We start from the raw sequence: 15037 nt of genomic DNA, 5'->3' as shown, positions 1-15037 counted from the left end.
TCTGGGCTCAAGCAATCCTCCCACCTCAATGCACTGAGTAGCTGGGATTACAGATGCTCACCAACACACCAGGCTAATTTTTTTTTTGAAAGATGGGGGTCTCATTATGTTGCCCAGCTTCGTCTTGAACTCCTGGACTCAAGCAATCCTCCTGCCTTGGCCTCCCAAAATGCTGGGACTACAGGTATGAGCCATTGCACCTGTCCTGATTTTGTATCTTTAGTTATATCTCTTGCTCTTAGAACAATGCCTGACATATACTAGGCACTCAAGAAGTCACTCAATAAATATATACTTTCTGACTGACCAATAAATTGGCCACTGACTCTTAAAATGACAACCCTAGGTTTTCTAAAGTCTTTGTCCACTCTTCCTATCAAGTCTGCCTGCCTTCCTTCTCTCCCTCACTCCCCACAGTGGGCACCATTCCCCTCTTCAGCCTTAACCTAAAGTTGGACAAGTGGACATTAAACGCCATGGCCAAGTTTTAGTACTAGACAATCCCTGGACTCAGCAAATGCTGATCAAGTGACTGTCTCTCTCTGGCTTAGGATGGAAAGATGCCAGGAAAGATCGAAGCAGCTACCCTGATGGGTTACACCAGGGCTTCTAGAAGGGATTTTGTGGCAGGAGGGAGGGGGCAGGGGATTGAATGTCTCTGTGACTTGTGCAGGGCAGCATGATGGATGAGCAGTGGAAAGCCCTTCTATGAAACATGCCAGAGCTGTTGCAATAGTATCTCTCCCGACGGCCCAGAATTCTGTTTCCCTGAAGACATGCTAAATCGTGCTCTGGATTTATATGTGGGTGATGACTTGCTGGCTCCTCCTTGTGCTCCCAGAGGAGTTCTGTCTACAGATGCCCAGCAGAGGAAGAAACAGATGACAACAGGGGGAGGTTTGAACCCTTTTCCTAAGAGCCTTGGAACTTCATGGAAAGTGACAGCCTTTTCAGAGTTTCCTGACTACTGAAGATCCTCCTTTCTTTCCCAAACAGCCTGCCAGTTTTTACTGTTGGTACACAGTGAGAGGGATTTTCTCTCTCTCTCTCTCTCTCTCTCTCTCTCTCTCTCTCTCTCTCTCCTGTCTGGCTATCTCTATCTCTAACTTTATCTTTCTGTCTCTCTCTTAAGAAGTGGCCAAAGGAGCCTGGAGCCTCTGATGCTCGGCCTTCAGGTCCTCCTTGGCAGAACATGGGTAGAAAGACAATGAGTAGGCAGGAGGTTAGGAGTAACAGCTCCTCATCTTGAATCTAGTCTTTCCTGGAGCTGTATACATCTGAGAGTCCCCCAGCACATAACCAAATACAGTAGAAGGAGGTCCATGAACCACACATTGACCACAGCGGTACGTCCACCCGGTGATGGAGTAGTAAAATATGCTCTTGAACGAGCCTCGGGCTGGCCAGTTCACGGGGCCCCGTGACCTCGTCCCAGCTCGTCTGAATCTCAGTGGCTGTGATCTGCTTCTGCCAGCCTCCGCATTTTTGTATCTTTTTCTCATTGCGTGCCCCCTTGTCTTTAAAAGGCTAAACTGCTCTGTACTAAATTTGGTCACGCAGCGCTCCAAGATTCCCTGGAATGTCCTCAAGTTTCAAACAGCTCTGACAGCGAGGTGGGCCCGCCCCCTGCCTGGGGATTGGCTTCTCCTCTCCAGGCCGGCAGTTGTCGGGTCTTATGGGCAGCCGATTAGACCAGCCGGGGTCCACTAGCCCTGGGCTGCAGGGAGGCTGCTGCGTCCGGCGAACACTTCAGCACCTGTAGCACAGAAGGGCCAAGGAGCCGCAGTCCTCAGCCAGCCGGGGGTTTGCTCCTCAGCCCACTCTGCTGCATCCAGATCAGCTCACCCCTCTTCCTTCCCTGCCCACCAGAACTCTGATAGCCCATTTTGCCAAGATGTCCAGGGTAGCCAAATATCGCCGGCAGGTGAGTGAAGACCCCGACATCGACAGCCTGCTGGAGACCCTGTCTCCCGAGGAGATGGAGGAGCTGGAGAAGGAGCTGGACGTGGTGGACCCAGATGGGAGTGTTCCCGTGGGGCTGCGGCAGAGAAACCAGACAGAGAAACAGTCCACGGGTGTGTACAACCGGGAGGCCATGCTCAACTTCTGTGAAAAGGAGACCAAGAAACTTATGCAGAGGGAGATGTCCATGGATGTGAGTGAGCACAGCCCTGGAGGGGAGGAGGGAGACGGGAGGGCTGGAGACCCTGGCTTCATCATTAGGATGCTTCCTTCCTTAGAAGAAACGTTCTTGTTGGCAAAGGATTTTAATGCTTCAGAACTGATGATTATTCACTGACCTAGTGGTGCGAATCTCTTACTCCTAATTTCTGTTTTATAAGCAGAAGTTGGATAAGTTGGAGGAACACGGCATTCTACAAAATCAAATAGAGCTAGTAGAATGGGAGCTGGAAGGTGTCCTTGGAGAGCCCATTGTCAAGTTGACTCCATCCTGGTCCCACAATGCCTTTGTTTTTCTCCACACTCATTCTAGCCTATTGTGAGGAGGGGTAAAGCGACAGAGTGATACTATAAGTCTCCCGTCGGCCACCCAGAAAGATGAAGCTAAGCCTTTTTTGTGGCAGAAAAACTCATTTTCAAGTCCCCAACCCTATGAGCATCTCACAGCACATGGCTCATTTTAGGAGGCTTGGGGGCAGACCAGTTTCCCGAAGCAAGGGGAGACAGGGACCACGGGTCTGTGGGCTGGGGAAGGTGGCTTAAAGAACTGACAGCTTCAAATTTATTCCCAGGGAAGATGTTTTTTGTGGTGGTTAGTTGGTTTTTTCTTTTGTTTTGTTTTTGCGCGCTCCAGAGGAGACTCTGGAGGGAGCATGCCCTCTTTTTGGTAATTAACCCTTTTACCAGCTAGCGAGGCCACTGTGCCGGGGGATGAAGATATTCATAGAGGAGGGAAAAGGGGTGACAGTTTTGAAAGTATCTGCCCACACCTAGGATGGGCTTTAAGCACGACTTAAAGGCATGCTTTCTGTTTGCCTCAGTTGGCATGGAGGAATTTTTTTTCACAATTGCGTTCATTTGTCAGTTTTCCTTGACTCCATATGTCATACGCCATTCCAGCCTCCAGTGGGGTATGACTTTGTGGGATCCCTTCGTCCACAGGAAAGAGTGTTGCAGAGGAAAATTGTTCGAGTCTTTGTTCTAGTTCTCTTACTCAGCCACATCTCTTGCACATTATCCATTACTTGTGAATTCTTGCAAGACAAAGATCAGTCTCAATTCTTGCTTTTTGTCTTACTTCTATGGAAACTGAGGCACAGAGCTTCAAATGACTTGCACATTCTCACAGAGGAACTGAGAATGGGAACATTATCGTCTAAAATGCCTGTAGAATGTCTGGCTGGGTATGAAATTGTGTTGACTGCTAGTCACAGAGCATATTGGTGGACACAGCCCTGACTCCTTTAGTGTAGGGATGAGAAAGAAGGGAGGAGGAGGATGGGGGTGAGGCAAAGAGGAGCTGGAACTCTGTCTCTGTCCCTACCGCCCCCCCTTCACCGCCTATGTTTAAGGCTTTGCCAAGAAGAGGGAGAAGGAGGGAAGAGGGAGAGAAGCTAGGAGGCTCAGAAATGTAGTATCCTGTATGCACAGTGCTTGCCCCGGACGCAGCTATGATAATGATGAATAAAACCAAAATACTTACAGAAAAAGTCATAGCACTTACTGTGAGGGCCTGGTACCCCAAGACAGCTATCAGGAATCACACAGAAAGAAATGAAATGCACCCAAAGGCTTTGGCACCCCTGGAAATCGTTGGCTCTGCTCTTCCCCCCCCCCAATTGCAGGCTCTGGGCCCATGACTGCCTTGTGTCCAGCGGCTTCCGGGGCTCAGAAAGGTACTCCCGAGGCTGAAGTCAAACAAAGCAGTCTAATCACAAGCCAGAGTGTGAAGGACTCTCATGGTCCTGGAAATTTCACTATCATAGACTTTTTCTTCAGTCAGTTAACACTGTGGCAAGCGTCTCCTCCCCTGCCTCACCTCCCTCACCCCTGCCAGGCCCATACTTGGTTCTGCAGACAGAGCCCAAGTCAAGGAATAGAAGTGGTGTGTGTGTTTGTGTGCACTTCCTTAATGTAAGGAGATGCTTTCAGGTCCAGTTTTCCCCTGTGGATTTAGGTTGTTCTGATCCCCTCAGTCTTCCTCACTCTGTCCAAGGGTGTACATTGGCATAATGGCCGGCTGGAAATCGGGGTGCATGCTAAGCCTGGGCAAAAGTTATCTCTGTAATTCTGGATGAATGGGAATGAATGAACCCTAAAAGGTGGCTTCTTTAGCACCATTAGCAACATAGTGAATGTGTGGTGAAGAACTTAGATTTAAGTGTTAGAAAAACCTGGTTTGAGTAGCAGTGTCCCTGTGTAAGTCACAGGTCACCTAACCTCAGTCTCAGTTTCTTCACCTACAAAATGCAGATGGTAGTACCCATCTCACAGGATTGTGAAAACTAAAAGGGATACTGCAGTAGAGCACTTAGCCTAGAGCTCAGCATGTCACAAACACTCAGTGAAGGCCAGCTATGAAATTATTACTTCATTTGAGTCAAGGAACCCAGAAACTGGTGCAATGAGCCAAAAGCACATCTCTACTCCTGCCCAGCCCCTCTCTTCCCTCAGTCTCCTGAGGGCTGTGCAAGCCTCACCTGTCAGTTTAATTAGTGGCCCGAGTAAATAAGCCACTCTGGGTGCTCAGGCTGGGGACCACCAACACCACAGACAGAGCGCAGTGGTGGGGGCAGGTGGGCTCCAGGCTGTTGGCCTGGCTGCAGCCCTCACTGACGGTGGCCCTCACTCCATGGGAGGAACTAGAAGGGGGTCAAAACAGAGAATAAAGCAAGATGAGCATTTACTAAGAACCTTCTACATGCCAAGCACATCCCCCTTTTCTTTAAGCTTCACAATTCTTGGGAGATGGGTATTTTTATCTCTATTATCTCAGAGAGGTTGAATAACTTCCCAAAGTCACACAGCTAATTAGTTGAGATCAGTGCTTCTTCCTTGCTGCCATACCAGGGTGCAAAAAAGACAGTAATGTCAGTCCCTGCCCTGAAGAATTTGTAATCTAATTCAAAACACACATGTATAGAACTATCAGAGAGTGTTACAGAGTAGAGACCACAACTCTTATATTGGCTGATCTATTGATGAACATATTATATCAGCCAATAGATGAACATCTAATTGTTCATCTCCCCACCCCCGCGAGTAGGAACGTTGCTATTTTTCCCACACTCCCCCACCAACATTGCTATTAAAACTAAGTGTGGATTAGGGAAAGTAAATCCTGACTAGGTACTGGCTGCTGTTAAGGAATTTCTGTTAATTTCTTTTAGGTGTGATAACGGTATTGCAGATATACTTTTTAAAGGCTTCTTCTCTTCTAGACAAAAACTCAGAAACATTTATGGGAAAATTTTATTGGCTTTGGGAATTAGCCTTAAAATAATCTGGGTGGAGGTACAGATGAAACAAGATTGGCCACCAGTTGATAGATGCTGAAGCTGAGTGATAGGTCTGCATGAGTGTTCATTATAGTATTTTTTCTGTTTTTGTATGTATGTCTGAAAATTTTCATAATAAAATTTTAAAAAGAAAGGAAAAAACCAACAGTGAGAGGTAGGCCTTAAGACAGTCTTTTTTTTTTTTTTTTTTTTGAGAAAAAGTCTCACTCTGTCACCAAGGCTGGAGTGCAGTGACATGATCTCGGCTCACTGCAACCTCCGCTGCCGGGTTCAAGGCATTCTTCTGCTTCAGCCTCCCAAGTAGCTGAGATTACAAGCACACACCACCATGCCCGGCTAATTTTTGTATTATTAGTAGAGCTGGGGTTTCACCATGTTGGTCAGACTGGTCTTAAACTCCTGACCTCACAATCCACCTGCCTCAGTCTCCCAAAGTGCTGGGGTTACAGCTGTGAGTCACCATGCCCCGCCAAGACAGTCTTAAGGTCTGTCTTTTCCCCAGAAGGAGAGCCCCAAGATTCATACTCTGACTATTGTGCAAAGTGAGTCTAGGCTGCAGAAGGGCCCTTGGCCTGCTTCTCCCTCCAGGGCCTCCCTTCCTGGGTTGGGATACTCCAGAGATCCTCCTGGTTCTTTACCTACTTTTTCATGAATACTCCACCCATGCCTATTCCAGGTCAACTCCTATTTGTCCTGCCTGTCTCAGGCACCATTTCCTCCAGGTAGTCTTCCCTGATCCCCAGGCTAGGTCAGGCACCTTGTCTGAGCACTCTAATGCCAGCCTGTACCAAAGCCCTCGGGACATCACTTTTGTATAATCATCTGTTTTCTTGGGCTGTCTCACTCACCAGCTTGTGTGATTTGGAGGGCAAAATGCAAACACAGGGCCCAGCACACAGCAGACCCTCAGCCTCAGTTTGTTGAGTGAATGTTAGCAGGGGGGTGGAGGAGGGTGGAGGTGGGACTTGGAAGCATTGACCCCAGCTTCTCTCCCTCCCTTTAAAGGGCCAGAGCTGTCAGCCAGTGTAGCTCCGCCCTGATCCTCTGGAACTCTCCTTCAGCCCAGGTAGAAGACAAAGCCCCTGGCCAACAGTTCAGTGAAACTCTTGTCCTTGGCTCAGGTTGCAGGAACCGGATCCCAACTGGTCAACTTGTGTGTCCTCTTTCCTTCCCAAGTGGGAAAGAAAATCTCCAGGCTGCCTCCCCCTCCCTTCCCCCTGGTGTTACCAGGGGCTGGGGATTAGCGCCTGTATCCAGCCAGGGGCAGGGGCAGCTGAGCTTTGGGAGGGCGGGGGTGGGGGGTGGGTGGAGGAAAGCTCTCCCTAGAGGTAAACTTGAGAAGCAAACCCAAAACACCCTACTAATAGCAGCGGCCAGGCCTGAGCCCTCCTGACCGTCCCCTCCCACCGCCTGCACAGCCTCAGCAGCCCCTCCCCCATCAGTTCTAGTTCACAGCTCAGTGTCCACGGTATCGCCACAGAGCCAGGAAAGCCCAAGACCGGTGGCCTAAGCCTCAGAATGCCCTTTGCAGAGGGCTGGGCCCTATCAGGAGTGCGCTGAGCAGCACGGCTCAACGCTTAAGGAGATTAACCCCAACTGGTACACACCCAAAATAGCCCTGGAGGCTAGGGTGGAGAGGGCAGAAGAGGTGATGGGGGCCTGCTGACCTGGGGAGGCAAAAGCAGGCACCCAGAGAGGGTTAGACTCCGTTAAAAATCTCTACCTGAAACCTGAGACTGCCTCCATACAGAGTGCGAAAAAGCAACTGATCGTTTCTTAAACTCGGTGGTACAATTCACAGGTGCTTGTCTTAAATATTGCTCTTGCTCATGTTTTCTTCTGTATATGTATAATATTTAAAGAATTTTGAGGTTAGGTGTGGTGGCTCATGCCTGTAATCTCAGCAGTTTGGGAGGCTGAGGCAGGAGGATCACTTGAGCCCAGGAGCTCGAGACCAGCCTGGGCAACATAGCAAGACCCCATCTCTTAAAAATTGGCCGGGCACGGTGGCTCAAGCCTGAAATCCCAGCACTTTGGGAGGCTGAGGCGGGCGGATCATGAGGTCAGGAATTCGAGACCAGCCTGGCCAACATGACGAAACCCTGTCTCTACAAAAATTAGCCAGGTGTGGTGGCGGGCACCTGTAATACTAGCTACTTGGGAGGCTGAGGCAGGAGAATCGCTTGAACCCTAGAGGCGGAGGGTGCAGCAAGCCAAAAGCACTCCAGCCTGGGTGACAAGAGCAAGAAAGACTCTGTCTTCATTAAAAAAAAAAAATTAAAAATTAAATTAAAAAAAAAAAGAATTTTACCAGCCTGGCCAACATGGTAAACACATCTCTACTACTACTAATAATAGTAATAATAAAAGCCAGGCGTGGCGGTGCATGCCTGTAATCCCAGCTACTTGGGAGGCTGAGGCAGGAGAATGGCTTGAACCCGGGAGGTGGAGGTTGCAATGAACTGAGATTAAGCCATTGTACTTCAGCCTAGGTGACAGAGTAAGACTCTGTCTCAAAAAAAAAAAAAAAAAAAGAATTTTGGGTGAGCAAGGCATCAGTGCCTGCCCCCACCATCAGTGCTGCCTCTGGGTGCCTGCCTTCTCCTTAATGGGGCAGTAAGTATAAGAGCCTGGCTGGATGGAAAATGCAAGAGGGAGACAGGACAGATGGACAGGACCAAGGAGCACTTGTAAAATAAGCTGGCTCAGCAGTGACAGCAGGATATAGATGGTTAATAGGTGGGGTATGAATCCCAGTAACCAAGGGGAGGTTGCTCCCAGCATCAGAGAAGGCTGGAGGCTTCAGGGATTCCAGGGGCTTCATGGTCTCCAGGCTGGGACAAGAAAGTAAGGACAAAGTCCCGGTCTAATCTGTCTATCCTCCTTCAGTCTCTGTTTCTCTCCCCCAGGAGACTTTAGAGTATCTGTGTCATATTGTGTCAGCATATCTACAGCTGGGCCCAGAGTGTGCAGAGCCTGAATGAAGCATGCCAAGAGAGACAGGCAATCTAGACACATGTATATAAACACACACACACACACACACACACACACACTCACAAACACACACTCACACACACAGAGCAGGAACAGAGAACAACAAACAGCACCGAGCATGGGAGACAGGAGAGGCGACACTGATATTTGCATGCCTGCCAAGGTGGATAAACAGGAATATCCTGAGCCAGAGGACACAGGCCTTTCCAGATCGGGCCTTTCCTTATTTACTGGACCACTTTTGGTATAATCGACAAAAAAACAGTGGTCTCCATTCCATGCATCAGTTCCCCCAACGGCTTGTTAGCGTCTAGGTAGCGTGGTGAGACAGAATCTAGCCCTTGGGTGTCTGGAATCAGATAGGCCCAGGTCTGAATTCTTCTCCTGCCCTTTACTGATCCAGCGACCTGGAATAGGTTGCCCAAGGAAGGAAGAACATTAACTTGATTGGGTGCCTTCTGCTGCCAAAGGCTTTATCAATGCTGTCTCATTAACACAGCTTCTTGAGGCCCAATTACGTTACCTGTCAAGTGTGGATGATACAGTCACCCTTGAAGGGTTACAGTGAAGATTAAATAGGGCGAGGCATTGAAAGTGTTTGGCACATCATGAGAGACCTTTCCTCACTCTAAATTCTGCAGACTTTGTACCGGTACATCTGCCAAATCAACATTATTTTATCTCTCATGGCGTTAAAAAAAAAAATACCATCAGTGAGAGTGAAGGAACGACAAAGAGGGGAAGGGGAGGGAGAAAAGCAGGGAGGCAGGGCCTATGTCATCACTCACCGCCTGGCCCCAGCCTCCTGATTTCTTTGAGCTTCTGCCTAATTGATTTTATGTCCCAGGCTCAGGGGCCCAAACTGAGTTGCTGGGTTGGAAAAAGGCAGAGTGAAAGGAGATTAGCGGGAGCTTTCGACGTGGATTCTCCTTGTCTGCAGGCTTCCACCCCAGCACAAGCTCAGAAAAGCCAAGGCTGCCTTGGGAGAAGTTGGCCACAGCTGTCCCTGGGGCCCACTGCAGAAAGGACAAGCCAGGTTGTCGGGATGCTGTTTACAAACAGCTAGGAATAGAAGCACCTCCTGTTCCCACACCCCTCCACCACCCTCTCATGGACGGCCCACAGGCTCCTTCCGATTGCTATTTCAATAGGCCTTCCTTCGAGATCCAGCCAGCAGGGCCAGCAGGACCCCTGTCCCCAAGACTGGCAGGTGAAAGGTGCTACATCCTCTGGCACAAATTCCCAGCAAAGCTCTGAGTGCAGAATGTATGAGTCTAGTGGTTAGAATAGGCTCCTCAGGGGCCACCTGGGCCTGGGTGCAGATCCTCTTCTACTGGTTGCTGGCTGTATGACCCAAACAAGTGATTTCACCTCTTGGAGCCTGAGTTTCCTCACCTATCAAATGGAAATTACAGCCTGTGTGGTAGCTCACACCTGTAATCCCAGCACTTTGGGAGGCTGAGGCGGGCAGGTCACCTGAGGTCGGCAGTTTGAGACCAGCCTGACCAACATGGAGAAACCCCTGTCTCTACTAAAAATACAAAATTAGCTGTGCATGGTGGCGCGTGCCTGTAATCCCAGCTACTTGGGAGGCTGAGGCAGGAGAATCACTTGAACCTGGGAGGTGGAGGTTGCAGTGAGCCAAGATCACAACATTGCACTCCAGGCTAGGTAACAAGAGCAAAACTCCATCTCCAAAAAAAAAAAAAAAAAAAAAAAAAAAAAAAAATTAAAAAAAAAAAAAAAAAAAAAAAAAAAAAAAGGAAATTACAATGTTTAGCCATAGGACAGTTATGAGGTTTCAGCAAAATCATCCACATAAAGCACTAAGCAGCGTGCTAGGTTGGAGGCCTAGTAGTAAGGGCCCATGCGCAGTAGTTCTCTCCCTGCCTTTGACTCCGTCCACTCCTTCCATTCCCATTATCTTCATTCTTTTTATACGTAGAAGTCATGAATCATGCTTTATGTTTACAAGGAGGGAGGAGGACTCCATTAAATTATTAATTCTCCAGCTTTTTAATGAGTTCCTAATATGTACTTTCTATGTGCCAGGATAGAACAGTGAATAAGACAGACAAGATCCTTGCCCTCACAGAGGTTACAGTCTATCTTTGTTGTTTGTTTTTGAGACAGGCTCTTACTCTGTTGCCCAGGCTGGAGTGCAGTGGCATGATCTTGGCTCACTGCAACTTCCATCTCCTGGGCTCAAACAATCCTCCCGCCTCAGCCTCCCAAGTAGCTGGGACTACAGGTATGTACTGCCCAGCTAATTTTTTTAGTATTTTCAGTAGAAATGGGGTTTCACCATGTTGTCCAGGCTGGTATGGGACTCCTGGGCCCAAATGATCTGCTCACCTCGGTCTCCCAAAGCGAGAGAGTACTCCACCGCACCCATTCTTGCTGAGAGGCTTAATAAGGTGAGACAGATAATCAGTATTTTTAGTAGAAATGGGGTTTCACCATGTTGTCCAGGCTGGTGTGGGACTTCTGGGCTCGAATGATCTGCTCACCTCAGTCTCCCAAAGTGCCGGGATTACAGGCCTGAGCCACCGTTGTTCTATTTCCGTATACAGATCATATACAGCATGTGTACATATAACACATAACATATATCTTATAAAAAAGAGTAATGTTATTTAAGGGAAGAGTATATGACCAACCATATCGGTGAGGGACAACTTCTGACAAAGTAGTCAGGGTCTTCACCACCAAAGAGGTAACATTTGAGCAGATTCTAAATGGACCGAAGGAGCTATCCTTGAGAAGGTGTGGGGAAAAGCTTTCCAAGCAGAGAGAACATCAAAGACACAGGCCCTGGGGTTGGGGCAGGGTTAGTGTGTCTGTGTAACTAGAGCAGGAGGAGCGGGGAGGGAGGCTGGAGGAGACGAGGCCCTGGAAGTAAGCAGGGTTCTGAGCCCGTGGGGTCTTTTAGGGCAGCAGAGGGAGTTTGACTTTTTATTCTGAGTGCCATGAGAAGTCACTGGAGGGTTCCGAGCAGGAGAGAGATGTGATCTGATGTATGCCTTTAAAAGGCTCCTTCTGCCAGCTTTCAGATAAACAGACTGTAGGAGGGTAAGAGTGCAGAAATGAGACCAGCTGGGAGGGTGCTGCTGTCGCTCAGGTGAGAGCTCAAATATGGTTGATGAGAAATGGAAACTGGCTGATGCGTTGGGGGAAAAAGCGTCGGGTGATCAGTCCTGCCTAAGCTATTGGGTGAATTTGATTTGATGTCCTTTTTTTTCTTGAGACAAGATCTCTCTGCTGCCCAGACTGGAGCGCAGTGGCGCGGAGGCTCATCCGCAACCTCTGCATCCTAGGTTTAAGCGATTCTCCTCTCTCAGCCTCCCAAGTAGTTGGGGTTACAGGCACCTGCCACCACGCCCAGCTAATTTTTTGTATTTTTAGTAGAGACAGGGGTTTCTCCATGTTGGCCAGGCTGGTCTCGAACTCCTGACTTCAGGCAATTTGCCTGCCTCGGCCTCCCAAAGTGCTGGGATTGTGGGATTGGCCAGGCACAGTGGCTCACACCTGTAATCCCAGCACTTTGGGATTACAGGCACAAGGAGGGCGGATCACCCGAGGTCAGGATTTCCAGACCAGCCTAGCCAACATGGCGAAACCCCTGTCTCTACTAAAAATATAAAAAATTAGCCAGGCGTGGTGGTGGGCACCTGTAATCTCAGCTACTCGGGAGGCTGAGGCAGGAGAATCACTTGAACACGGGAGGTGGAGGTTGCTGTGAGCCGAGATCACACCACTGTACTCCAACTTGGGCAATAAGAGTGGGACTCCGTCTCTTTCTTTTTATTTTTATTTATTTATTTATTTAAAGATGGGGTTTCACCATGTTGGTCAGGCTGGTCTCGAACTCCTGACTTCAGGTGATCCTCCCGCCTCGGCCTCCCAAAGTGCTGGGATTACAGGCATGAGCCACTGCACCCCGTGGAATTTGATGTCCTTTACTGCCATGGGAAACAGCAGAGAAGGAGTGGTTTTGGGAGGTGAAGAATTCTGATTTGAACAAGTTAGGTTTATTGTGCTTAGTAGACCCCCAAGGGAAAATGTTGGGTTGACAGGGGATATATAAGTCTGGGGCACAGTGGGAAGAGGGGACAGATTACATTTGGGAGTCATCAGTCTGTGGGTGATACTGAAAGCCTTGAGCCTGGAAGAGATCACTTAGGGAATAAATGTGAACGGAGGAGAGCAGAAGGCCGAGGCCCCAGCCCTTCAATGAACCTGCCTCCCAGGTTCATTGTACCCATATTTAGGCATTGGCAGAGGAGTAGGAGCCAACAAAGGGACTGAGAGGTAGTAGGAAACTCAGAGTGGTCTCACCAAATCAGGTGAGGAAGGTTTTCCAGGAGGAGATAGTACTCCACCACATCCGTTCTTGCTGAGAGGCTTAATAAGGTGAGACGGACAATCAGTCACAGTAATTGGTAAGATGGAAGCCATTGAAACATTGGCAAGAATGATTTCACTGTGGTGAAGAGTGGACTCAAAAGAGAGAGTATGGATAAGGATTGGAGATGGAGCATCTAGGTAAGTCTCTTTTTTCCTCAGTTTTGTTCTAATGGGAAGCAAAGTAGGGTGGTAGCTGGGGATAAATGTGGAATCAAGAGAGGATATTTTTTAAAGACAAGAAATATTACTGCATGGCTGATGGGGATCGTTCAGTAGATAGGGAGGCTTCGATAATGTCAGGAAAGGGGGCAAAAAGGGATGGAATGCAGTTGAGGGCTCACGTCTCAGCAGCAGATGATCACGTCTTGTATTAGGAGAGAAGGCAGCAGAGATGGGCCAAGATGCAGCCAGGCTGGTAAGTGTGGTGACGGGGGGATGAGGTTCATCTTATACGTGCAACGTGCTCCTCTGGAAGAACAGCACTGGCCGCCGTAGACTGGTCCAAAGGGAGGAGAAACCAGGGAGGTATGACAATAGTCAGAGGTTAAGCCTCGGGTCACAAGAAAAATGCTCAGAGCTCCCTGGATAAGGGCAGAGAAAACATGAAAGCACTTCCAGATATGACATCTGGCATGAGAATAGTCGACAGACAAGAGCCAGCTGCCAGAGCTGCTTGAAAATCCAGTAGATTTTCACCTCCAGTGCATCGATTTTCTGTCCCTAAAGCCACCCATGCCTAAGGAGGAGGAGGGAATACACTGGTCCCTTCCCAGCACACGGCTGACAGCTGGCATGGTGGGACAAGCGCTGGGCTTGCAAGTCAAACCAGGGGGAGCTGGGGCTAATTCCCAACTTAACTATTTATCAGCTGGGTGGCCTCAGACAAGCATTTAACTAAGTTTCTAAGCTTCACTTTATTTTTATTCTTAAGTGCCTTGTCTATACTGCATTTTTACTTGACAATAATTTTTTTTTTGAGATGGAGTCTTTCTCTGTCACCCAGGCTGAAGCGCAGTGGCGCAATCTTGGCTCACCACAACCTCTGCCTCCCAGGTTCAAGCTCTCCTGCCTCAGCCTCCCAAGTAGCTGGGACTACAGGCATGTGCCATCATGCCAGGCTAATTTTTGTATTATTATTATTAATTTTATATGTAGTCTTACAACCTCCGCCTCCCGAGTTTAAGTGATTCTCCCGCCTCAGCCTCCCGAGTAGCTGGGATTACAGGCGTCCGCCACCATGCCTGGCTAATTTTTGTATTTTTAGTAGAGACGGGATTTCACTATGTTGGTCAGGCTGATCTTGAACTCCTGACCTCGAGATCCACCGGCCTCGGCCTCCCAAAGTGCTGGAATTAACAGGTGTGAGCCACCGTGCCCAGCCAAGAACAATTTTTTTTAGCATATTTTTATTGGAATATAAAATAGTTACAGAAATATGCACAAAACATAAGTGAAGAGTTTCATGAATTATCACAAAGTGAACAAGAAATTGAATGTTGTCAGCACCGCAGTACTGCCCCACCCAAGCTTCCTCTCCAAAGATAGCCCCATCCTGATTTCTAATCCCCTAGGTTAGTCTTGCCTGTTTTTAAATGTGTGAGGTGTGTGTGTGTGTGTGTCTATGTGTGTGTAGACAGAGTGTGTGTGTGTGAAGAGAGAGAGAGAGAGAGACTCATGCAGTGTGTATGTTTTTGTATGTGGTTTCTTTCACTCAGCTTTATGTTTGTGACCTGCAGCCATGCTGTTTTCTATAGCATTTGTAAAGCTTCATGGCTATGCAGCATTCCACTATGTGAATATACCACAATTTATTGATCCATTTCACTGGTAATGGACATGTGAGTTGTTTCCAGTCTGGGGCTGCTACAAACATTGCTGTTATGAACATTTTTGGGCATTTTGAGTGCACTTCTGACTTCATTTCTGTTGGGTATGTACCTAACAGTGGAATTTCTGGGTCATAGAGAATGCATAGTGAACTTTAATTTCTTCTTCTGTCAATAAGAATGCTACCACCTAATTTGAAGGTCTCCATGAGGAACAGATGTAAAAGTTTGAAGAAGGTCTAACGTAGTGCTTTGCAAACAGTAGGCACTAAATTAAATGATAGTCATCAACATCATTTCTTTCTTTCTTTTTTTTTTTTTTTTTTT

The 15037-nt window shown here is 48.2% G+C and overlaps 1 protein-coding gene across 1 annotated transcript in view; it reads left to right on the top strand.

Moving 5' to 3' along the window:
- Nucleotides 1–1658: 1658 nt before the first annotated feature.
- Nucleotides 1659–15037, top strand: part of LMOD1 (leiomodin 1) — a 55636-nt gene continuing 42257 nt past the window's right edge. Inside the window, exon 1 of the mRNA XM_017499456.2 lies at nt 1659–2155. Coding sequence (XP_017354945.1) covers nt 1895–2155 — 261 coding nt within the window. The 5' untranslated portion in view covers nt 1659–1894. The remainder of the gene's footprint in view (nt 2156–15037) is intronic.

This window comes from Cebus imitator, unplaced genomic scaffold (genome assembly GCF_001604975.1).
Source record: "Cebus imitator isolate Cc_AM_T3 unplaced genomic scaffold, Cebus_imitator-1.0 Scaffold257, whole genome shotgun sequence".
NCBI classification, from domain to species: domain Eukaryota; kingdom Metazoa; phylum Chordata; class Mammalia; order Primates; family Cebidae; genus Cebus; species Cebus imitator.
The sequence above is the reverse complement of the archived record's forward strand: the minus strand, read 5'-3'. Positions and strand labels throughout refer to the sequence as shown.